This window comes from Danio rerio, chromosome 2 (assembly GCF_052040795.2).
Source record: "Danio rerio strain M-AB ecotype USA chromosome 2, GRCz13ab, whole genome shotgun sequence".
NCBI lineage: Eukaryota > Metazoa > Chordata > Actinopteri > Cypriniformes > Danionidae > Danio > Danio rerio.
The window spans coordinates 51,902,189-51,926,404 of NC_141022.1; the positions used below are offsets into that span (position 1 = coordinate 51,902,189).

At 35.3% G+C, this 24,216-nt stretch overlaps 3 protein-coding genes across 3 annotated transcripts; all 3 read right to left on the reverse strand.

Annotated features, from left to right (window-relative positions):
* LOC110437927 (uncharacterized) lies at positions 1 to 3,384 on the reverse strand. The gene is made up of 5 exons (XM_087241605.1): positions 3,299 to 3,384; positions 2,767 to 3,108; positions 2,569 to 2,663; positions 219 to 2,428; positions 1 to 132 (listed from the first exon to the last, which is right to left on the reverse strand). Exons 1-4 carry the CDS (start codon positions 3,333 to 3,335, stop codon positions 2,297 to 2,299), a joined length of 606 nt encoding a protein of 201 aa, XP_087097731.1. The 5' UTR covers positions 3,336 to 3,384; the 3' UTR covers positions 1 to 132; positions 219 to 2,296.
* A 5,486-nt stretch (positions 3,385 to 8,870) lies between these two features.
* On the reverse strand, positions 8,871 to 13,880 carry LOC141378916 (C-type mannose receptor 2-like). Its single transcript, XM_087241536.1, has 6 exons — positions 13,820 to 13,880; positions 13,381 to 13,743; positions 12,961 to 13,296; positions 12,735 to 12,832; positions 9,972 to 10,064; positions 8,871 to 9,820 (listed from the first exon to the last, which is right to left on the reverse strand). The coding sequence occupies exons 1-6, from the start codon at positions 13,854 to 13,856 to the stop codon at positions 9,758 to 9,760; spliced, it is 990 nt and encodes a 329-aa protein (XP_087097662.1). The 5' UTR covers positions 13,857 to 13,880; the 3' UTR covers positions 8,871 to 9,757.
* A 6,362-nt stretch (positions 13,881 to 20,242) lies between these two features.
* LOC100536834 (macrophage mannose receptor 1-like) lies at positions 20,243 to 24,111 on the reverse strand. Its single transcript, XM_087241537.1, has 5 exons — positions 24,011 to 24,111; positions 23,575 to 23,934; positions 22,588 to 22,926; positions 22,385 to 22,485; positions 20,243 to 20,524 (listed from the first exon to the last, which is right to left on the reverse strand). Exons 1-5 carry the CDS (start codon positions 24,045 to 24,047, stop codon positions 20,384 to 20,386), a joined length of 978 nt encoding a protein of 325 aa, XP_087097663.1. The 5' UTR covers positions 24,048 to 24,111; the 3' UTR covers positions 20,243 to 20,383.
* Between the last annotated feature and the right edge of the window lie 105 nt (positions 24,112 to 24,216).

A 24,216-nucleotide genomic window follows, 5' to 3' on the forward strand; every position in this document is an offset into this window, starting at 1 on the left:
AATGACAGCAGTAAATGACCAAACAATTATTTGAATTGTACAACCGTTAAGCTAAAAATTAACATTTAGTTTTATATCTTTTTATATCTTTTTTATCCACAAACTGTGCAGCTTTTGTCACTGCAGTGTATTCTTCTGGTGAGATATATATTAATAAAGTAAATTTTAAACTTTTTAAACTTTACTAAATAAAGTATACTTTTATACTTGACCTTTACTTAAGTATCCCTTTTCCTAATGGTGTAATAGCTGACTTAATTACTAAGATCAGTCTTGTACAGCCAGGGGGAGTATTGTCACTCAGACAGCCAAGTTGAGTGAAAGATAGGGATGCTCCGATCAGGATTTTTGGAGCCGATACAGAGTACTAATTCCTTGTCATGGTGATCAGCCGATATCGAGTACCGATTCTAATGCTTCAAGCTTTATTATACATTAAGCACATTTTCCCTCTAAAAATGAACCTTAAGAGAAGATCTTGCCTGACCTTAGAGAATTAATGAAGGATGCTTCATATAACTCTTTAAACACGTCTCTTATAACCATAAGTGTGAACGTGTCATGGTCAGAAGCAGCTTTATAGAAAATATTTCGTCCATTTTCAAATTTTCTAAACTTTTATCAAAACTCAAAACTCACGTCATTCAAATCACATGTAAGAAAGCATTTAGGCTTTTCTGTAAAATATAGTGATAAAGGAAGATGTTGTGGTAGGTTATTCAGGATGTGATGGGTTTCTTAGGTTATTAAAAGTGTTTCTGTCACTACTTGTTAAGCCTGCATTAATGCATTCAATGTAAGCTGCACAATTAATTGTTAAAATATCGGAATCTTTTGAGAGTCTTTTGAGTTAGTTACAACATTATAAATAGACAGTTAACACAGTATTGGGATAACAGCTTATAGTTAAGATAAAACCACTGATGTTTATAGTAAAGATTATATTCACTGTCATGTGTATTTAAAGATGCTCAAAACTGAAAGTTGTAGGCAGCAATTACATTATTTAACCAATAGGTGGTCATCAAGCCATCAAAAATATGCCACTGAATAATTCTTCGAAAATAATACATCTAGCAATGAAACAAAGTTTTAAGTGATTAACTAAATCATTTATTAATAATTACACTAAAATAAATATGGGTTGTACTGATTATAATGTTAGATTTATACATTAGATTAGATTTAGCGTTATCAGCAACAGTAGTAACAGTGATTTTTTTCACAGTTCTGAATATTTTACAGAGAATTTTTATTTAGCTGGTTATTCCTTCATTTTATTTTTAATAAAATGACAGGTTCTAAGTCCTGTTTGTTAAACCTGTAAGTTTTTGTAATTAATGGAAAGCAAATTACATTTGTCTCTTCCCCTTTTTGGCTGATCCGAAAAATGGTCAGATCTGTGACTAAAAAGCCATAATGTGATACAAACTGTGAGATTTGTGATCTGTTACACCACTAGTGGAGGACATTATCAAATCTATGCTTGTAGTGCAGTCTGCAAACAACGCAAGTGTGATTTTTATTTTTTCAGGTCTTATTTTTATTTGTCTTTTTTAAAGAATGACAATGATTAATTATTTTATTTACATGGGTGTTTTCATGTGAAAAGCACCAACACTTTTAAAGACTTACCAGACTTACCAGATTTTGTCATTTCAATAAAGTAAAAAAAAAAAATCGAAATATTAAATCTTTTTTGCTTAAAAGTAACTGAACAACATAATTTTGGGTGACTTCTCATGATACTTTCCCTCCGCTTTTACAGAGCTCAGGTCTGGATAAAGACCAAAAAGACCATAAAAATACAGATAAAATATAAAGTACACATAAATGCATTACTGTGATAGCTTTCGGTCCCACTTTATATTAAGTGTCCTTAACTACTATGTGCTTACATAAAATAAATACAATGTACTTACTGTGTTTATAATGTATTTTAGAACACTTGTGGTGCTTTTGAGTTGGGATAGAGGTTGGGTTATGAACAGGTTTGGTGGTATGGGTAGGTTTAAGGGTGGGTTAAGGTGTAATGGATGGTCAACAGTGTATTTACAAATGTAATTACAAAAGTTAACTACAGATGTAATTACATACATGTATTTAATCAAGCATAAACACAGTAAATACATGTATTTACACAATAAGAACATTGTAACAAACTATTAATTCCTGTGTAAGTACATCTTAGTTAAGGCCACTTAATATAAAGTGGGACCTAGTTTTGTAATTAAGTGAAACAACTGCAGTTGTATATCGCAGAGATATTAAAAATAAACCAAAATGATTGAGTAATTCAGCTGCAGACATCATTTTGTTCAATGGCAGACGTTATGTTGACTTTGCCTTTTACTGGTCTTTCTAGACTTGTGGTCCACTGTATTTTGACAACATCACCAAGACTAGTTTTGTTGAATTTCCCATTGATCTGAAGGACAAAAATGAGTAAATTTCAATAATTAAATGATTTCCATTTTGATATTTCAGCATACTGTTTTTAAATGCACTGTTAACATTCAAACATTTAACTTGAAGCACATTACATCAAATAGAAGAGATCATTTTTACCTCATCTAATATGTTTGCCCTTATTTCAGGGTCTGTAAGGTCCACTTGTCTATTAGGCTTGAGTTTCAGTCGTATAAACACCCGTTTGCCTTCATCTACGATACATATGCAGATAAAATCATGTTTAAAACAAAACAAATATGTTCAGACTTTCAGTCTTTTCACTTTACTTGCGCTAAAATGCAAAGATATTCTTACCTTGGCTACAGTAAAATGGTAGTGCGTTCAAGCACTTCTCGTCTGTCTCTTTCCAGGAGTGAGTGTCGATTGCAGGGCATTTTATTCTGTCCTGTGGGGAACTGTCAATTTGCGTAGTGTTTTGTGAATCCGAATTCAAATTAGAACCCCCTATCCAGCTAGAGGATGAGATATAATTATTCACATAGATTGCAGACATTTTGTCTAGATCCGCCTTACTGTTCACAAAAGCCAGATCTGTGTATTTCTGTCTGCATTCAGTCTGAGCTAGCGTCCATGACAATGTTGTTTTAGGTTCATAATAGAATTTCCTAGGGAGAAGAGAATAACTCCCAGAAAGAGCTGTAAGAGAGAAGGAAAAACACAGACTGAAAAACTCCAGGAGGACCCAGAGGGAATGTTATAATTTGAATCACGTTCTTGCAAAGTCTTCTTTGAATCTCTTTTATGGAATTAGTCAAACAGTGAAAAGACATGTGAACAATTCAATTATAAACGCAAATATACAGACCAAAACTAAAAATTGTGTTACCTGAGAGAAGAAAAAGCAGAGCAGTTTTCACATTCATGTTTGGAGTGTGTCAAAGCTTTCTTCTGTTTGGAGTGAAATGCATCTGAACCGAGCATGTGTGTGTGTGATGATTATATACATGTTGCTATGTTGCAGCGATTGGTAGACCTATGTCACCACCATGTTGTTTTGAATAGGACACAGTGTCCTTCACAGTCATCATGCAAACAAACAAAACATTTGTTTTTTCTTTTAAAATTATCGTTTGAGGATGCTGACGTATATTTAAATGTATGTTGTTTTCTATTTCGAGAATATAGTATGACCTTACTTATGTGACAGAAATGTGTGTGCATTATGGACGATCTGAGTTTGGTGTTATTTCATGCAATGTTTTTGTATATCAAAAGTATTATTAGATGCCTTGTTCCTTGAACTACAAAAATGTAAATTTAAAATGTCAGTTTGCACAAATTCCAATACCATTTAAATTGACAACCGTTTAATAATTAACCTTATTAATGCAAGATGTATCAACTTAAGTGGGACATTGTCATGTAGATGTGCGAATGATGCGAACATGTTTTCACTGTAAATAAAAGGCAAGTATTGTAAAAATATTCAATAATATAATAAAACAGGCGACACAGTGGTGCAGTGGGTACCATGTTCGCCTGGGTCGCTGGGTCGCTGGTTCGATCCTCGGCTCAGTTGGCGTTTCTGTGTGTAGTTTGCATGTTCTCCCTGCGTACGCGTGGGTTTCCTCCGGGTACTCCGGTTTCCCCCACAGTCCAAAGACATGTGGTACAGGTGAATTGGGTAGGCTAAATTGTCCGTAGTGTATGAGTGTGTGTGTGTATGTGTGGATGTTTCCCAGAGATGGGTTGCGGCTGGAAGGCTGCGTAAAAACTTGCTGGATAAGTTGGCGGTTCAATCCGCTGTGGTGACCCCAGATTAATAAAGGGACCAAGCCGACAAGAAAATGAATGAATGAATATAATAAAACGGAACCATTTGTAATGTAATGTAAATGTAAAAAGTAATATAAAACATGTCAGTTGTTCACTTCACACATGTATGAATTTGTGTGTCCATATGAGCAAATCATTTTTGTTACCAAAAACTTTTTTCCCAAATGTGTGTGAAATATTGAAAATCTGGGAAATTTTTTTAAAACTTTTTTTTTCATTTAAAGGCTATCCCAACAAAACATTATGCCATTTAGTTATTAGCCCACATCATCAATCTTTAAGTGCCTCATGGGAATGAAATGTAATATATCACAAATATGGAATGATGCCCTGTCCAGTTTCACTAGCACAGAGTTTTTAAGAAACATATGCATGCTTGCGTAATCTTTTTTGTTTTTTGCATCTGCTGTACGTTTTTAACATAAGCCAGGTGTGCTTAAAAACTATGCACTTTAATGACAATCTACTTATTTTATCATTAATAAGGTGTATTTATTTAATTTATTAACAAAAACTTTAACCATAAAGTTTTATTAAAATCTCTCAATGTGCTAAGTACTGCAATACATGAAATAATATGATTATTGTGGAACTTGAGTGACTCAGGGAGTGGCAGGATACTCAGATGGTTTTGAATAGGTCACAAAGTCCTTCACGGATGTTTTGTAAACAAAATGTTAGCAGCTGCTTTTTTTTTCACAAGTCAAACGTTGCAGTGCATCAGTTCAATAGCAATACTGCCTTATGCCCTTGCAGGATATGCATTTGATTATTATATGTACAACATAGGCTAAGACTAATAAAGGGACTAAGCTGAAAAGAAAATGAATAATAATAATTCCTTACATTTATAAAGCACTTTTTGGGAAAAATCTCTTCATCCACCATCAGAAAATGTCTGTATAATAACAGAAAATGTTTTTGTACCATAAATTTACAACACCACTCCAGACAATATATCAATTTAAACTATTAAAAATGTCAATAAAAGTCATAAGTGTAACGCCGGGGGGATGACACTCACAACAGAAGGTAAGATCCACAATGCAGGTTTATTCGTGTCAGGCAAGCAATGGTCTAATCAGGTGCAAACGGGTATAAACAGGCAGTCCAGAATCGTATTCCTATAACAGGCAATAGGTCAAAAGGCAGGCGGCAAATAGGGAGAACAGGAATACAAGGCTAAGGTATAAACACGGGAAACCAAGACAGTGAAACCGCGTTGTAGTGTTATCACAGGATAAACAAGACTCGGCAAACTGGATGGGTAAATTAGTGGCTTATGTAGGGTGTGTAATCAGTCTCTGATAGTCCTCAGGTGTTGCGAGTGTAATCAGTCTAGATGAGTGAGTGTGACCGGAGAGCATGAATGAATATGTAGTCCAGGGGAAGGCGGAAGTGTAGTCCATAGTTATTGTGTGGGAACCAGCGATCTCTGGAGAGCGATCGCTGGTTATGTAACAATAAGGTAATACAAAAGCATAAATAAATGGGGACAAGTAAAAAAACAAAAACATAAATCACAAAATACAGAAAGCTGCTAATTTACAGACATAAACAAAACATAAAAATGAGTTATGTGTAGTAATAATAGAAGAAAAGTGAAAGTACTATGGACCATTTTGAGGGATGTAAACAATTACAATGGTCTTAATGTATTTTCTGTTTTACATTTTGAATTTCCATAGCTTCCAAGAATTCAAAATGGCTAAACAATGTTATGGTGGCCATTTTACCATAAAGATATGATGAAATTGCCTGTTGTTACAGTTATGAAATAGTTTGGTTACAAGCAGGAAATGTTCATATGCCAGTGACATCGCCACCTTGAAATAGTCTATATATTGACTATATAATGACAGCTTCAAGACATCACTTGTATAGAGAATGAAGTTCAGAATGAGTTCAGAATGATGGCCAGGTCTATGTGGTATCTGTCGTAGCTTTAAATTTGACTGTAATATTTCGCTCAAATTTGGATCATAAAAGGTTCTGCATTTTCTGTTGAGAGATGCAAAGTAAGTATTACCTCTAAGCTCTTCTTTCTCTAGTAAATTAAAGTAATGGAACAGTGAACTCAACATTGTAGCACAAAATGTGGCACATCATGCAAAACACAAGAATTAGATTCTAATTTCCATCCTCATTTGGCTGTCCTATAAAGACCAGTTAAAGAACTGAGTTGATGCACTTGCTTCACTCTGTGTGTTTTTCTTTCAGTATATTGTTTGTTTCGTGACTTTGAGCCACTCATCATTTTCCACTAAAACTACTAACCTTAATCTACTATACATAGTGCTCAGAATATATGAGTACATCCCTCACAAAACTCAATTAATGTTTTTTATAGATGCTTTACAATATTATATTTGTGCTAGGGCCGCACGATATTGTAAAAATCTAACATTGATATTTTTGGTTTTGCTGCGATATATATTACAATTGTCACAATCACCAGCGACCTCTAACCACCAGAGATCGCTGGAAAACATTCACGCTCATAGAACTACAAATCTGCTTAAAAATGGACTACATATTCAGTCATACCACACACACACACACACACACACACACACACACACACACACACACACACACACACACACACACACACACACACACACACACAGCTGCTTATTGTGCAGTTTTTTTACAGTCATTGGTCTCCACTGAGTACACTTGCACAGCTGAAGCTGCTCAAAGACTAATTCATGGACCATAAATACTGCTCAAACACATACACAATTGCCGAGTCTTGTTAGCTGTAAAGTGACATTACAACGCGTTATCCTTGTCTTGTTTTCCTTTGTTTAGACCTTAGCCTATTAGCCGTTTGTCCTAGTCTGATATATATTATCAGATGAATTGAATAGCTCTATTTGGAAAGATTTCATCAATTTAGAAAGACTGGGCAAATCAAGTCTTTTTCACTGCAGTGCATCTGCTTAAAATATTAATTATTAGCCTAAAAGGTTAAATAAACAGTGCTTTATGGTTTTCTGGAGAGTCTAACAATAACAGTATTCAAGTATATAAATTAAAAGATCAGAAGAAAAATAACATGGTCATCATTGTATAAATAATGTATACAATAATATAAAAATAATATTTAACCCTCTACTGCACAGCGTAACCATATGGCAACATATGTTCATTTCCCTGCCACTGTTACTTTAAGACTAATATCTTTTTTTTTTTTTGTTGGAAAGAGAAGACCTTAGAGTAGCCAATGATGTGCTTTGGTTAAGTCACATGACATCCAGTGTTTTTCTGTAGTGTTGTTGTGAGTAGTTGCTAAATGCAAATGTAAACGTCAATAAAAACAAAGGATTAAATGATGTCAGATCAACAAAAAAATCTGAAACATCAACTCAAGTAAGTTATGATGACATAATCACAGCTAATTTTTTTAAAATCAAATTATTTTTTTGTAAATCGATCAAATGTTTGTGTTACCAAATGGCTACACAGTGCAATAGTGGAACATGCGATATTGCAATGGGTTAGCTAGCTAGCAAGGTCAGCTGTGAACTTTTAATTTATACAAAAAAAAAACTTGAAAGCTAGTTATATAATGTTGATTAGTCATGTGTTAATGGCATTTGCATTATAAATAAAATATATTTTTAATGGCAGTACTACTTTTGAATAGATATCAGTACAGGGAACAGTGTATTAGCGAGCACCACCATGTTCTATGGTAAATGAAACAAGAAAAGGACAGAACTGGCTTTTCCTGCAGATAAAAGTGAGGGTGAGATGGGTTTTAGTGACTATGAGAATGAGGCAGACTGGACATTTGATAGAGAAAGTTCAGGTAAGTTAGCTCAGAGGCAGATAAGACAGGCGTAGTATAGTATAGCATTATATATATATATATATATATATATATATATATATATATATATATATATATATATATATATATATATATATATATATATATATATATATATATATATATATATATACACACACATTGTTAGCTAGAAGCTACATTATTCTGATGCATCTGGATATACTAGACTTGTTATTTATTTGTTATAATATTTACTGGAAAAATATTTATATTTACTGTGTGCTGTTTACATGATAATACAATATTATAATTGTTTTCAATATTCAGCAAAAAAGAATGGAATAAATGAAAGCTGTTGGAATATGAGTTGTGGTGAAATGTGTATAACGTGTTATTTATAAGTTCTGTGTTAAAGCTTATAATACTGAAATACTAATTAAATTATTCATTCATTTATTTTCTTGTTGGCTTAGTCCCTTTATTAATCCGGGGAATGAACCACCAACTTATCCAGCAAGTTTTTTACGCAGCGGATGCCCTTCCAGCTGCAACCCATCTCTGGGAAACTCCACACAGAAACGCCAACTGAGCCAAGGTTCAAACCAGCGACCCAGCGACCTTATTGCTGTGAGGCAACAGCCCTACCTACTGCGCCACTGCCTCGCCCAATTAAATTATTTCAAACAAAAAAATTATTAATTATGAGGAAAGTTTTACATTTGAAATTTCTTAATTAGGTCCACTGTTGGATGTTGTTGCCTTATGGCAACATATCATAAAGTACCTTAAAAAATATTTTTTTTCCAATTTTTTTTTTTTTTTTACAGCACTTCAAGTTAAGTCATTTTAAGAAAAGAAAAACAAATCTATCAAATGTATATATATATTTTTTACAGATTTTTCATAATGCGTGCGGTAGAGGGTTAATAATATGGTTACACTTTAGATTAGCTCATATTTCTCAAAGATGTATCATTAAATTACCTTTTTTTTTCAACACACTAATCTCAATTGTTTTTATATACTTTTAAACTCTTATGAACTAAATAGCTATTTTTAGATTGTTAACCTATTCTTTAATGTCATTACTCAAACTCAGCTTCTATTATTTTCATTTGATTCCAATATATGTAGAAACGCAATTGAATTCTTGATTTTTACATTATAAATAGCAGTCTACACATTCCTTCAGACATTCATTCAGGTCAAATTGAAGTAGGTGCTGATTAAATTTGATCTTGATTATGTTAAACTATATTTTTCTCCTATATAAAATTATCTTTATACATATTTAATTGTAACATTTTTCTTTCAACTGCATTGCATCTAGATACATTATGCATCACTTGAAATACTTTGTCATCCTCTAGTGGTCAAAGGACAAAATTAACCAGCATCTGATACATTTTTCTTACTTTTGTAATGTCTAGAATTAATAAACACGGATGTTGATAGTCACACCTGAATTATTCTTCATGAACATTGTAAATTTGCAATATTATATAAAAAAGTGGTCATTAAGTCCTCAATTCCTAAATAAACACACTCACGTCTCACAGGCTTGTTACCATCCCATTAGGGACTTAGACGTAGTGATGTTTCTACTACAAACCATATATGCTCCACCCCACAGGAAATGATCTACATTTTGACATGTTCCAAAAACTCCTGTGTGATTTAAAAGTCTGTATAACCATGTTAACCTCAATGTTATTCTCCAAGATGACAAAAGTCCCCATGAGTCTGTGTGCATCCAGGTTTTTTATTCTCCACCTGCATGAAACAGCAAAAAAGAAAGAAGGACTATTTATAAAAAAGTGCTTGGTCAGAAAAGCAGCAGTTGCAAATTATTTCTTGACACAAATTTTGGTGCTGAGCATAAAATGTACACTTTGTTATAGTAATTATCATTGAATTATTTTACTTTGTTCTCGTGAAACACGTCCTCCAATTCTTGCTTTCTCCATTGTATGTTGCTGTTATTTTCCATCCCAATGCTTTTCAGCTTTTCACTTATCTGGATAACCAGAAAGCAAGAATCAAAATAAAGCATTTAATTATGCCACTAATACTTATACACTCACTCTACTCATACATACACTGTAAAACCAAACAGTCAACTTTATCAAATGAAATGAGTGTAGTTAACTCAAAATTGACTGAAAGTTAATTCTATTCATTTGAAAAGAGTTTGACCTCAGTGTTGAAGGCAATAAGTTAATTGAGCAAGTACTCATATTGTCACCGACTCGGTCCCAGTCATTCCCCTGGCTGGCCAGCAGAGGTCATTATCACCGGACTATTAACATTACGTCATCCTCAAACACTGATTGCAACACACCTGCAGCACATCACACTGATCACCCATGCACACACATATAAGCAGCCCAAACACTCACTCCAGTGCGAAGTCTTGTTCTGCCTTGCTGACATTTCTGAGCGGTCCATATCCTTGCCTGATCTCCCCGTTATTACCTGTACTGTCCCTTGCCTGCCTTGAACCCTGCCTTGTATATCGACTTTGATCCACGCCGCCTGCCTCGAACCCTGCTTTGCATATCGCCTTTGATCCATGCCTGCTATCACGATCCTTGACAGCCAGCCGCCAGCCTATCGACCCAGTTTCACTACATTTGATTAGTGGTGGGCAAAGCGAGGCTTGGTGAAACACTGAAAATGTCGAAGCAAATGTGTCGAAGCTTCGAAACGTTTCGAAACCCCACTCTACAGTGACATCTAGTGGTCATTTTTTATGTATTTCACTGAAACAGCTTCAGCAAAGAACAGTTGAACAAATTGAGGGATTAAACCCCACATTGTATTCAGGATACTTCAAGTAACAGTACAGTGGATAAGGTGTAAGACTTCCATGCGGGGATAGTAGGTTTCGAAGCTAGGCTGTCACAGTTGTTTTGAAATGCTTTAATACCAGTTGGTAATGCTTTGCTCTTGTATCGTTTTGTTTCAACATTGGTCTGATATCCGAATAAACAATTTGTGAATAAATATGTCTTGTTTTTGTCTTAAAACAGGGTTGTTGCTTGATCAAAAACGGTGGCCTGAAGTTATCAAGAATTATTTATATTATTCATTAAATTTCCCGTTTATTGTATTTTATTAATGTCTACCTAAACCCTAAACCCAACCATACTGTAAAAATATTTATTATTGTTTTACAGTGTTACAAAAATGATGCTAAATTGATGGCGTAACTGCAGCTGTATCCTATTTAGGCTACACAAAACAGAAACATGTTTAAAATACATAAAACCATGATTTCAGAGTATTTGTACAAGTCGGGATTCAAACCTGAAACATCATGCAAAGAACAAGACCAATTTGCACACACACACAGTCCTCTAGGCCATTTGAGACAGAGATTACTTCTTGACCTTTGCAGCCAAATGAGGATTTGCCAGTTCTTGAAACGCTTCTAAGCTGATCGATGCTTTGAATCGCTTTAGTCACGTGACTAGGTGTTTCGAAACACTTTAGTCACGTGACTTGGGTGCTTCGGATCATGCTTCGGTGCAGTGTTTCGAAACATTTGCGCTTCGGGATCTCGACACTGTGTCGAAACATCAGTTTCACGTCAGCCATCCCTACATTTGATGTTAGTTCGCACACTAGTGCATACTGTGTGCTTGTTATTAAACTGTAGCTGCGTCCCAAATCACATACTTATGCACTATTCTACGCAATTTTGTAGTATAAATAGTGTAAGTAGTGTGTTCACACTGAAAATTCTATAAATAAGTGCACTTTAATTAACCGAATGATGCACTCATTCAGCCGCTAAAATGAAGTGTGTAATGATGGACACTTCACGCACTCAACGCAGGTTTGCTTACGTAGCGGAAGGGGCGGAGCTATCGGACGCACATGTTCGCACATGATCGGACGCTCATGTAACTTCATTTATTTTGGATGGTGAAAGCAAAATTCTCCTATGAGAGTGATTATAGCGCCTCCCGATGGTAAATGTGGCAATACTCACGACAGGTATTATCTGATAATTCAGTCGTTTATTTCACTGATTTGGCGACCGTCAAACGTCATCAGGGAAACGGTTTGAAATTCCGCTTAGTAAAAAAACATTAGTGTGCCATTTGGGACGCCACTACATACATATACTATCCTGTTGAGTGTGTAAGTGCATAAGTACATAGTGCATGAGTGCATAGTGTATAGTGTGCCATTTGGGACGTAGCTTGTGTTTAATAAATATACTGCAAATGGATCCCTCTGTGTCAGACTCCTCGTTACACAGTTTATTTTTTAACTCAAATGGTTTGTTGCAATCTGTTTCCCTAAACAGTTTGAGTCGACTTGACTTATTGGGTTTTACAGTACTCAGTTGGTTTGAGTTCTCCATTTATTGGGTTTTACTGTGCTCAGATTGCTTTGTTTACTCAAATGGATTAAGTTCACTGTACTCATTAGGATTACTTTTTTAACTTAAATGGATTGCTGCAATCAATTTCCTCACATGGTTTGAGTTATCTTTTTGGGTTTTACAGTGCATGACTTTTGACCACACAACAAATCAACAACAATTATAATAGGGTACAATGTTCTTTAAAGCATTCTTGTTTTCTGTAAAACTGTTACACCATTGGTAAGTGGTTTTAATGCATCAGAATTTGACTGAAACTAAAGAAAATTGTATTTTAAGACAGATACAAACCTTGTTCAGTATGGCAGTCTGTGCTGAAGGATTGTTCAATGCACATTTTTCCTTACAGGAAAAATTCAGGCTGACAATCTGCTTTCTAATTACCTTGTCTATAGACAAAGGAACAGTTATTCTCAACATCCATCTGTATATAAATGCAAAATGATGCATTACTTGTGTCTTTTTGAAGAGTGATCAACAAAATATGCAAAAAGTGTTTTATTAATGTGAAACTCACAGTCATAGCAGATAAACGGACGCTGTTGATAACAATTATCAACAAACCATTTCCCAGAATTGTTTCGTGACATGCTGACGCAGTCTCCAGATCCTGCACTCTGGGAAGGTTGACCTGCTGCCCAGTATCTGAAGAAGCGACTCAATTTGTCAGACCATTCCCAAGAATTCCGATAGAGACCAGTCCAGATCCATGATCCTAATGGAGTTACACTTTTGAGCTGCTTGTGTTCCTTAGAGTTGCGGATGTTGACCAGGTCTGTGTAACGCCTTCTGCAGAAGCTTTGAGCTTGAGTCCAGTTCTTCAATTTCTGCACCCTGATCAATCCAATACTTTCTATTGAAATATGGAAAATTTGTATCAGACTTGGCTTAAGCTATACCGAATATTGACACAGATACCAACATAGATATAACTTACCACTATAGCAAACAAAGGGTAAATTCGATGAGCATGGATAACTCTGCCAGACTCCAAGAGCAAAATCGCCACATTCATCTTCATCTTTTAGATGTCTGTACTTCCAGTTGGTGTGCTGTGGGAGTGTATCTTCTCTATTAGACCAACCCCAGCATTTCTGTGTCCCTCTCTTCAGTCCAATCCACACTGATCCATTGTATCCAGCATCTAATGTATTTATCAACCTGTTCACATCATCCATGGTGTCTACAGTAGCCAGATCTGTGAATCTCTCTCTGCAATAACTCTGAGCATCTGACCACGACATATGCAGGTTTATATAGTTATACTGACGAGAAACAGCACAACTGCTGCAAAAGAGCCCTGTAAAAATAACATGTTAAACCATCTATATGTGCACACATCATCATAAAAACAGATTTAAGATGATCAAACCAACCTGACAGCAGAAGCAGCACAAACAGACTTTCATCCATGACTGCTTGCTGGTGTTCATAATCTAGACTGGAAAAGGAGTTGGAAAGATGATTAAACAAAGCATTGATAAGAGGGGTGGTTACTGCACACAGGACACTGCATTCTAAATTTTCTTAATTAAACATCAAACTGTGTGGTCTTCGCAAGTGTTGAGCTGGCAACTAAACAGTTGTTGGCTTGATCATCCATAGACCGCAAGCATAAAACTAAAAAGCATATGCAGATCAAACACAAGAGGCAAGTTTCAAGAGTTCACACTTAGCTGATGATTGACAATACACTTAAGTCATGATGCATCGGTGACGTATAGAATACTGTTTCTGGGTCCAAGCCGCTACTCAATTAGATTGAGAAAATATTTATGTATGACCATTTTTTTAGTTATATCACACATTAAAGTGAATTCTTTTTAAAAATCATGGTGTACACATTAGTTTCTGAACTTGCTGCATCATAGACATCAACATTTAAACAATTTATAACAAATTAATCACTTTCTGGCCATCGGATATTAGGCATGGTTATATATTGCTATTTTCGTATTAAATTTCGAAAGTATTTAAGTATTAAATTTTGCTGGTTCGAACCTCGGCTCAGTTGGCGTTTCTGTGTTTAGTTTGCATGTTCTCCCTGCATTCGCGTGGGTTTCCTCCGGTTGCTCCGGTTTCCCCCACAGTCCAAAGACATGCGGTACAGGTGAATTGGGTTGGCTAAATTGTCCGTAGTGTATGAGAGTGTGTGAATGTGTGTGTGGATGTTTCCCAGAGATGGGTTGCGGCTGGAAGGGCATCCGCTGCATAAAAACTTGCTGGATAAGTTGGCGGTTCATTCCGCTGTGGCGACCCAGGATTAATAAAGGGACTAAGCAGACAAGAAAATGAATGAATGAATGTGTCTCCACATACAGTTTGATAGAGCGCTCGGACCCGGAAGCCACTTCGCGTAACGTCACACTTAACAAGCGGATGAAGCTTGTTTAGCATGCTGTCCCAGGAGAGAGCCCTGAGCTTATAAGATCCTCAAGCTCTGGGCTCCCTCCTGCTAGCAGTGTGTGGTAGGAATTTGAGCTCAGGTAGATCTCCATAAACTCCCCCAACTTGTTAATGGCTAATGACTAAGAGCTCATCTATAGTGCCAATTTGGTATGGTCAAATTACTTAAATAGCTTGTTTTTGGACTGTTGGAGGAAACAGAGGAACCCGGGGGAAACCCACGAGAACACGGGGTGAACATGCAAACTCTGCACAGAAATGGTGACTGGTCTAGTAAGGACTTTTAACCAGTGACATTTTTGCTGTAAGGCAACAGTGCTAATCACTGGGTTGCCATGTCACCTAATCTAGAAAAAGGAGGGAGGATTAAGGGTGGGAGTGGGGATTTTTTAAGATGAAGATATTAAAGCTGCGGTCACACTGGGCTTTTCCTTCCATAGACTTCCATTCATACGCACGCGAATGCGTCAGACCGGAAACGCAGGGTCATGCTTCAAGTTTCGCAGGTTGCTGCGTTGCAAAATCTTTTTTTTTGAACTCTGACCTGCGAAATCGCATCACTTGATTGCGTGAGACCAATCGAGGATCAAAACATGTCCTCTTTGGACAGAAATTGAAAACATGGAGCAATCGCTCGCTTTTAAAAATGTCTAATAAGCTTGTTTAATCCTGCCCCTTTTTGCAGCGCCACACGATAGAATATCGCAAACTCAAACTCTAACGTGACTGCAGCTTAAGGTATGGTTATTTATTGTAAGTTAGGAATCGTCTTATTGGTGAATCATGTGTTAGCTAATGCGGGGCCAGCCGTGGACAATCATAAGCATGTGATCTTTTTAAAATTTCACTTATAAAAGTTTATTGCAGCATGTGGACATTCTGATGAAATGATAGTTGGAGCAATGGCAGGTTGTGTAATGTGAGCACTCCCCTCATTTCTTCCCTGGAGACTTGTGAACACTATCGACGTGGAAATGTTTTGTACATAAATAAGCTGTCTCTTTTAGCGATGATTTAGTCTTAGATCAAAATTTCCTTTCAATTAAGTTCTGGTAGTGTCTGAGTTCAGACACTTTCCTTCAGTGTGATTTTAGCTACGATGAGCATCAGACCAAGTTGTCAGTACGACAACTTCAAGTCACTGCGAGAAATGGCAAAACATCTTTTTTTTTGTTTTGTTTTAGAATTAAGACATGTTGTGAGCAAAATTAATGCTACAGATGTAAGTTAATGAATGTGTCACGTGTACATAACGTCAAGCTCAATGGGATTTGTTGTGTGTATTTGTCGCATCCTAATTGAAGTTCAGTCTGACAACTGAAATTTTACAGTGTGACCAGTGTAGTTTGACAAACTACAATTGTGTAGCATTATTAAAAAAGGCTCTGTGAGCTGATTTTTTGTAGGGAACGAGAAGAGTCAACTCACATCGGGGAGAGCCAATTTTTAGCCCTGTCTACACAATATTTTCAAGGCTGTTTGTATTGGCCACCAGGTTTGATTGTTTGTCCACAAGAAAACACAGTATCAGGTGACTGAAACTAGGGATGCACCTATATGGATTTTTTGACCGATATCGATAACACTTCAGACTTGGAGACTGATAGCCGATATATATAGACCGATAATTATAAATATTTCACAATGTTACAATTTTATACAGCAAACTTCATAAAAGATTGAACTGCTCTTATGAACTGAGTAGTCTATACTCAGAAAAAAACTATCATTTTAAAATTGCAAGGTGATTATCTAAACCTATATTCACGATTTCATGTAAATCAGCATGCAAAAAATTTATTATTTCCTTTCCTTTATAGCAAAATAACATGCAGCTTGACTGTTGCATAAAAATAATAGGTTAAATAACAAAATGGGGTTTAATCAAGTTAAAAATATTTTAAATAAAATGAAAATGAAAGAGCTAAGGACTGTAACCAGCTCAAATGTTCCTGAATAAAACGTGTTACAGTGATGTACATATGTACAAATATGTCATGTCCAAAAAAGTCTTTTTTAGATGTGTTTTGACAGTTTAAAGCCACCTTACAAGCGAAAAGGTAGATACAGATTGTATTACTTTAGAAAATGCGACATAGATTCATCCTATTTGGCGTTTTAGATTCTTTTGAACACATGTAGCTTCTGCTTGTCAATCAGACAACGCTTCCATGTTCGTTCTTGCTGTCAATTGCCGGAAAAATGATCAACGATCAGCCCCTCAGCACACTCGTTATAATCAATATGAATATTCCGATCAAACTGAATACAATCTTACATCAACAGCACATGGCAAGCAACGCGTTGATAATAACAAATAATCATATTAGATTACAAACAACTCATCGTGTTGTTTAGCATGTTTGCATAGCTGCAGTTTTGTTTACACATGTAATATTTTTATCTCAGGCGATTTAAAGCAAAATATACAATGACACTCAATCAAACGTATCTACAATGATAAGAAACGTAATGAGTTATTAACACACAGCAATAACACCTGAAGAAAGGACGGACTTTGAAGGAATAAACAATGTGAGGAGAGATCCATTATTGTGCAGTAGACAAGTCTGAACAAGTTCCATCCACGCATGTGCGAGGCAGGGAGTTCTGTACAATTATGTAATTTATCGGCTTGAAGATATCGACATCTGATCGATGGAACCATAGTCTTAAAAATAGCATTTATCGGCCGATAACAATATGGCTGCTGATATATTGTGCATCCCTAACTGAAACCAAAACTTTCCTGAGAACTCTAGCAAGGGTGAAAATTTTCTGAACAGTGTGGTTACAGTGTGGTCGTGTGGAAACTACAACCAGAGTGTTTGCCACACGCCAGAGTGGGCGCTGTTTTCTCCTTTATGATTAACCAACATGGCAGAGTTTACACCAAACATGGAAGATGTGAATGAGGCAAATTCCACATGTTCACATATTCTGCATCGTTTGCACTGCAGGACAGTAATTCTCACATTTGCATTGACTTGTATGCAATGTACACAAATACTTCATTCAACGTTTTATTTGAACCTGGCATAAAAGGCTTCTATTGTCACTTGTTGGTTCAGCATGCCCTTAACATGCATCACAGAGTGTTCTGTGTTTTCATGTGTGTGTTTTTTTTTAAATGAAGGCAGGGAAAACTCATTTAATACAACCACAGGTGTACGTGTGCATGGGCATGGCCTTTAGCCACACTACTTAAGGGAACACAAGTGAATGACATTAAAGGGCATACTATTGCAAAAAAGAAGGAAGGGGATACAGGCTCCAAAATTGAGTGTAATGTTACAGCCCAGGTATACACTGAGAGAGACGGAGTCATGTGATATTTCTGAACACCTGCGGTAAAGACTAAAGTGTCAATGTTAACTTTACCTCTAATTATTTGATTGTTTTCTGTTTGCTGTGTTTTCATGTATCACAAGTCAAATTCAATTTGTAACTGTTTAGTTTAACACTCCTTCTCTGTGTTAATTTCTTATAACACAACTTTAAAATGGGCCAAAATAGGTGGATCTCAGCCAGAACTTAGCAAACTACAAAGTGGACCAAACCTTAAGCCTTTAAGACCATTAAGTCCCCTATATTTAAAAATTTTCAGTTTATGAGATGTTTTGGAAAATATGGCAGTACTTCCAGCGACCATTAGGATTTCAGAGGGCATTTCATAGGCATGCAGGTCTAACACAAGACTAACACACCACATAATTGTGATGGCAAGACTTTAAGTCATTTTGATATTCATTGTTTTTATTGAAGATGCTGCAGCATGTTGTTGCTTAATTATACCAAGAGGTTCATCACAGATATTTGGGGCATTATCACGTTTTTAACAGCAGCTTCAGAGGACAAATAGTAGTTCAACATTACAATAAGTTGCCATAAGCTAGTTATGCTAATTGACAACGTCGTCATCTATCTCCAGTGTTGTGTCTGCTGACGGCAGATCTGATGTGTTTGACTATGTAACATTAAGAAAATGCATATGCATTCCAGCTCTGTTAACTTACCTGTAGCCATTATATTAACATACATTTGTTTTATTAGTTCAGAAGAGTGAGAGAGTAATTTCCATGAAAGTGAGACTTTTTTTCAAGTGTTTGCATAATACCTAGTCTAAATGTAAAAGGGATTACTCCCTTATAATGAATTCAAAGATATCAGGCTTTTTTTGCATTAAATGTTCTTGTTTTCAAAATGAAAGTTTAACATAATAAAATGATGTTGATTTAGAGAAGTTGAGAGTTATTTTGATATTCAAATAGCTTTTTTCCATTGCCGGTGCTTTGCATGTTTTCACTAGCCAGAACATCTTGACTATATTTGAGACAGAATTAAAGCAATATATTATACAACCCTAATTCCCGCATTTTAAAAATGCAATACAATCAAAATCGTGCTATTTGCTTATTATCTTTCATTTTTATTTAATTAACAACATATCAAATGTTTTCATTGAGCAAATATTTGTATTCTGGAAATATAAACACCAAACTCTCCTTTTAATACAAGGTTTAATCTCCTGGAAATTGATTTTACAAACTTTTTTACAAAACAAAAGTTTTAGACATCAATTGAACATGAACACACACACACACACACTTCAGGTTATGTCGTAAAGAGTTCCAGTCATTAGGTGTTGCACACTGAAAAGCCAGCCTAATCTCACTAGGAAATGTAGGTATTTTACATTTTGTCAGTTTAGTGGCTAATTCGTACGAATTCATACAAGTTCAGTCATACGAAAATGTACAATTTTAAAAAGGAGTGGCACCCAACCCTACCCCTAACCCCAACCGTCACTGGGTGATGAGCAAATCGTACTAAATTGTATGTATTAGATCGTACAAATTCATATGAATTAGCCACTAAATCAAAAAAGTAACGAATTGCCGTGAGATTACGTTGAAAAAGCATATTTTCCAAGTTCAACACGTACAGATTAAAGTGACCATATGTGCCATTTTAATGTCCTGACTAGGATATTTGAATGCTGGGTTTCACTAAATTTCTTCTTATTGTCCCAACACAAATCAATTAAGCTAATGTAATCATTTTTAAACATTTCTAAGAACATAATTGTTTGAACATAAAACAATGAAGTTATCTCATATAAAACTTGAGTGGACATTTCAATAAACAAACATATCTAATATAGAGTATGTTATATATACCTTTCTCTTTAAATCTCAATGCCTACACATTATTGGACAAAAAACTTTCAATCACTCTGAAGGTAAGAAAGATTGCTAGTCGCTAGATCGCTAGATTTCATGTATGGTCACTTTAGTTTATTATTTAGGAAATTAGATTCCTGGATGTCAACTAATCTAGAGTATATAATCATTCATTTTTAAATAACGCATGACAATGCACTATGATATTTAGACTACAAACAAGAAACTTTTTTTTTTTTTTGCAGTGTAGATACTTCTACTAATGTCCAATTCCCATTAGATTAAACTCAAACTTTTAAACTCTGTTTTCTTTGAGTTTGTGTAAAGTATTTTAAAGAGATAAACTGTTGATTAAGGTATTTTTTCACATTCTTCTTCTGAACGGTTTTCTGTACGGTTGATTTCCTGATGAAACACCTCTCCATCATTACTCTTTATCCAGCTTATTTTGCTGTTACTTTTCAACTCCATGCTCTTCAGCCTTTCGGTTACCTGGAGAAAAAATAATAATAATTAAAAATAAAATGCATGAGAGGCTAGATTTTATCAATAGCCCTAAACCAAATCTAGACCAATGTTCATGATATGAGTGGTGTTGGTTCCCTTTAATGCATATTATATAATCACTGAAAAACAATGAAATCATCCAAGAGCTACAGTAGGGACTGTGATAACAGGAAAATATTTCTGTTCCTGCGCTGGAGAAATGTTAGAGAATAGGAAGGTCTGAAAATGGACACCGAGGTTGGTTTCTTTCTGCTCAAAATGTGAGAACAGTTCTGCCATGCTTCACAGTACCATTACAAGCTTTTATGTAAGTTGTTTTAGTTCTTGTTCAGGGTCCTGTGAAGTTAAATGACATTTTTTTTTAGACTTGACATTTGACATTTTTTTGTATCAGCATGTAAGTCTTTAGGATATAGGATTACATTTTGATATATTTGTTGATCTTTAGGATTTAGAAGATATAAGCGTCCATTTGTCACTTTTGCCAAATAGATCAACTACTTTTGTTGACATAACCTTTCTCATCAGATCTTCTGACCAATCAAATGCTCTCTAGTATCTGACATGCCCCGCCCCCTTTCACGACGCTTCTTGTTTGCTTTTTATTTTCATTTGCTTGAGCTCAACCACTCTCACGGTCTCAATCTCATAATTGAGATTGGGTCAACCAACGAATAAAATATGCACATTTCAAAGTGCTTGTACTAAACTGAAATCAACAATATTGAAAGCCCTGGAGAAATTGATAAAGCGTTTTACACAGGATTGACCTCAGTGAATATATCAGGGCTGCGTTTCCCAAAAGCATCGTAAGCCTAAGAAGTTCGTAGAAATGATCGTACGACTGATCTTAATATTACGGTCTGTTTCCCAAAAGCATCGTAACTTAAGTAGCACTTGAAAATCTTCGTGGATCTACGAGTGCTCTGGAGTAATCGTAAAGCCTTAAGTGCATCGTAAGGAGACAGAGTTATGAGGGCACCTGCTGGACAACCGGCAAATTGCACCTACAATTTACTTCTCTTCAAAGTCATTATTCATTTTATTTGTACGTATATCTCTATTCATTTATATTTTCTACACATTACACAATTCAATATACAAATAATAATAATTAATAATTAGGCTAAACTTTTCAAAAATAAATGTAAGAGCTTATTTATTTATTTATTTATTTACTTATTTATTTATTTTGATGTGAGATAAGCAATTTTTGATAAAGAAATTGATAAATAATTCTACTTAATTAAGGTTTCATATAAATATCGAAAATGATGCTGATGTCATTTCCGGCAAGGACTGTTAGAATTAGTTTTATGCGAGATTGGAGCAAGACAGTGTTTTTACAGTACGACATTTCCAGTTAATTTATGTTTTTAAACTGGCTCAAAAATATATTTTTTTATGTTATTCGAGTTGAATATACATTCACACAAGTAGAAGAAGAATTATATGGATTGCTATAACATGTGCAACAATAACGAGCCATTCTATAGCGTGACATTTCAGCACTTAACAAACGGATAGCGACTCCTAAGTTGCACTTAAAGCTGGGCTACGTGCAATTGTGTTAAGTGCATTTTTGGGAAACGCACGTGAAACAATAACGAACGTTCGCAAAATGACTCGTAGAAAACGCTCTTAAGTGCTAAGATCAATCGTTATCGGGAAACGCAGCCCAGAATGGTTTTACAGAACCTTGCCCTGTTATGCATATTTGTGAATTTATAGAGGAGGCAAATAAATGAAAGTTTGTACAAAATAGTACAAAAAATAGTTTGTTTGAGTGTTGAATTCTAATATTCTCAGATAATTAATCACCGCTTATTTAACACAGATACAAACCTGATTCAGAACGGCAGTCTGGAGTGAAGAATCATTCAGTTTGCAGTTTCCATTACAGGACAATCTCAGTCTGACAGTCTGCTTCCTGATGAACTTATCATCTAAAAAATGCATCAAAAAACTTTATTATCATCAGCATAACTTCAGAACAACAGCAACTTTTACAGGAGGAGATTTAGGTTTCTGTAACTGGTTAATCTCACCTCCATGGCAGATAAAAGGCTGTTGTATATCACAGCTGTATGAAGCCCATGGCCCAGAATTCTTTCTTGTCATGCCGACACAGTCACCAGATTCTGCACTCTGGGTTGGTTGACCTGCTGCCCAGTATCTGAAGGAGCGACTCCATTTGTCAGACCATTCCCAAGAGTCCCGGTACAGACCGATCCAAACAGGTGATTTCGACATGATCACCATGCTGTTTGCAAACTTGTCATTATTAGAGTTGCTAATGGTGACCAGATCTCTGAATTTCTGTCTGCAATAAGTCTGAGCATCCAGCCAGTTCATCTCATATATTGATACAGCATAGAAACCTTTGGCTGTTAAAAAAAAATCAAAACAACATATTTAGCTTTATTTATATATATATATATATATATATATATATATATATATATATATATATATATATATATATATATATATATATATATATATATCAAGAGACCTAAAATTAATTATTCTTATTTGGATTTTCTATAATAACATTTTGAGTAAAATGGTAATTTGACATATACTTTATAAATTACTGATGTCATGTCTTCAAAATATTCAAGCTTTTTACTTAAAATCAGTACATATAAATATAATCCAAAGAAATAATAATTTTAAAATGGTCTCCTAATGTTAATTTATTGAAAATAACACTAAGTACATTTTCTAGTTTCTGTTTACATTTGAGCTCCATCCTAGGACACAATGCTGTCCTGTAAGCACATTGTATTTCCATTTAGTGTTGATGTTAGGAACTATTTTTTTTTAGCCAAAGAACTGCATTTAATAAATCTTTCAAAAATGCATTCGTTTGTATTTTATACATATTTTTTGGATTTAATAATTGTTTTTGTAGTTGCCATTTTATGGAAATGACAAAGTACCCATGTACAATATAAGATACAACAGTTGCTTACCTACCTTTTTACAGCTGCTTTAATATAGTGTTTTAATATCAAAAACATTTAACTCACGATTTAGGCATAAGGCGAGATTCAAATCTGAACATTTTGCCGTTGACCAAGTTAGGTTGAGAATAACACAATCATTTCCACTGCCTGGTTCTCCTGGACCCCAGTTGCTGTACTGTGCAATTGTATCATCTCCATTCGACCAAACCCAGCGTTTCGGTATCACTCTCTTCAGTCCAATCCACACTGATCCACTGTATCCAGCATCCACTGTATTTATTAACCTGTTCACATCGTCCATGGTGTCTACAGTCGCCAGATCAGTGAATCTCTCTCTGCAGTAACTCTGAGCATCTGACCACGACATACGCATGTTTATATAGTTATACTGACGAGAAACAGCAGAACTGCTGCAAAAGAGCCCTGTAATAACAACATGTTAAACCATTTATATGTGCACACATCATCATAAAAACAGATTACTAATGATCAAACCAACCTGAGAGCAGAAGGAGCACAACCAAACTCTCATCCATGACTGCTCACACAGTATGCCACTTCTGTAAGTGAGAAATAGGACATGGAGTCAACTTACTGTGGTATTATTTTGTTTTAAGAAATATACGCCACTTTCAAAATCAACAGACATGTTTTTACATCTATTTTTTGCATTTAAGTTTAATACGAAATCTTTTTGCCTTCATC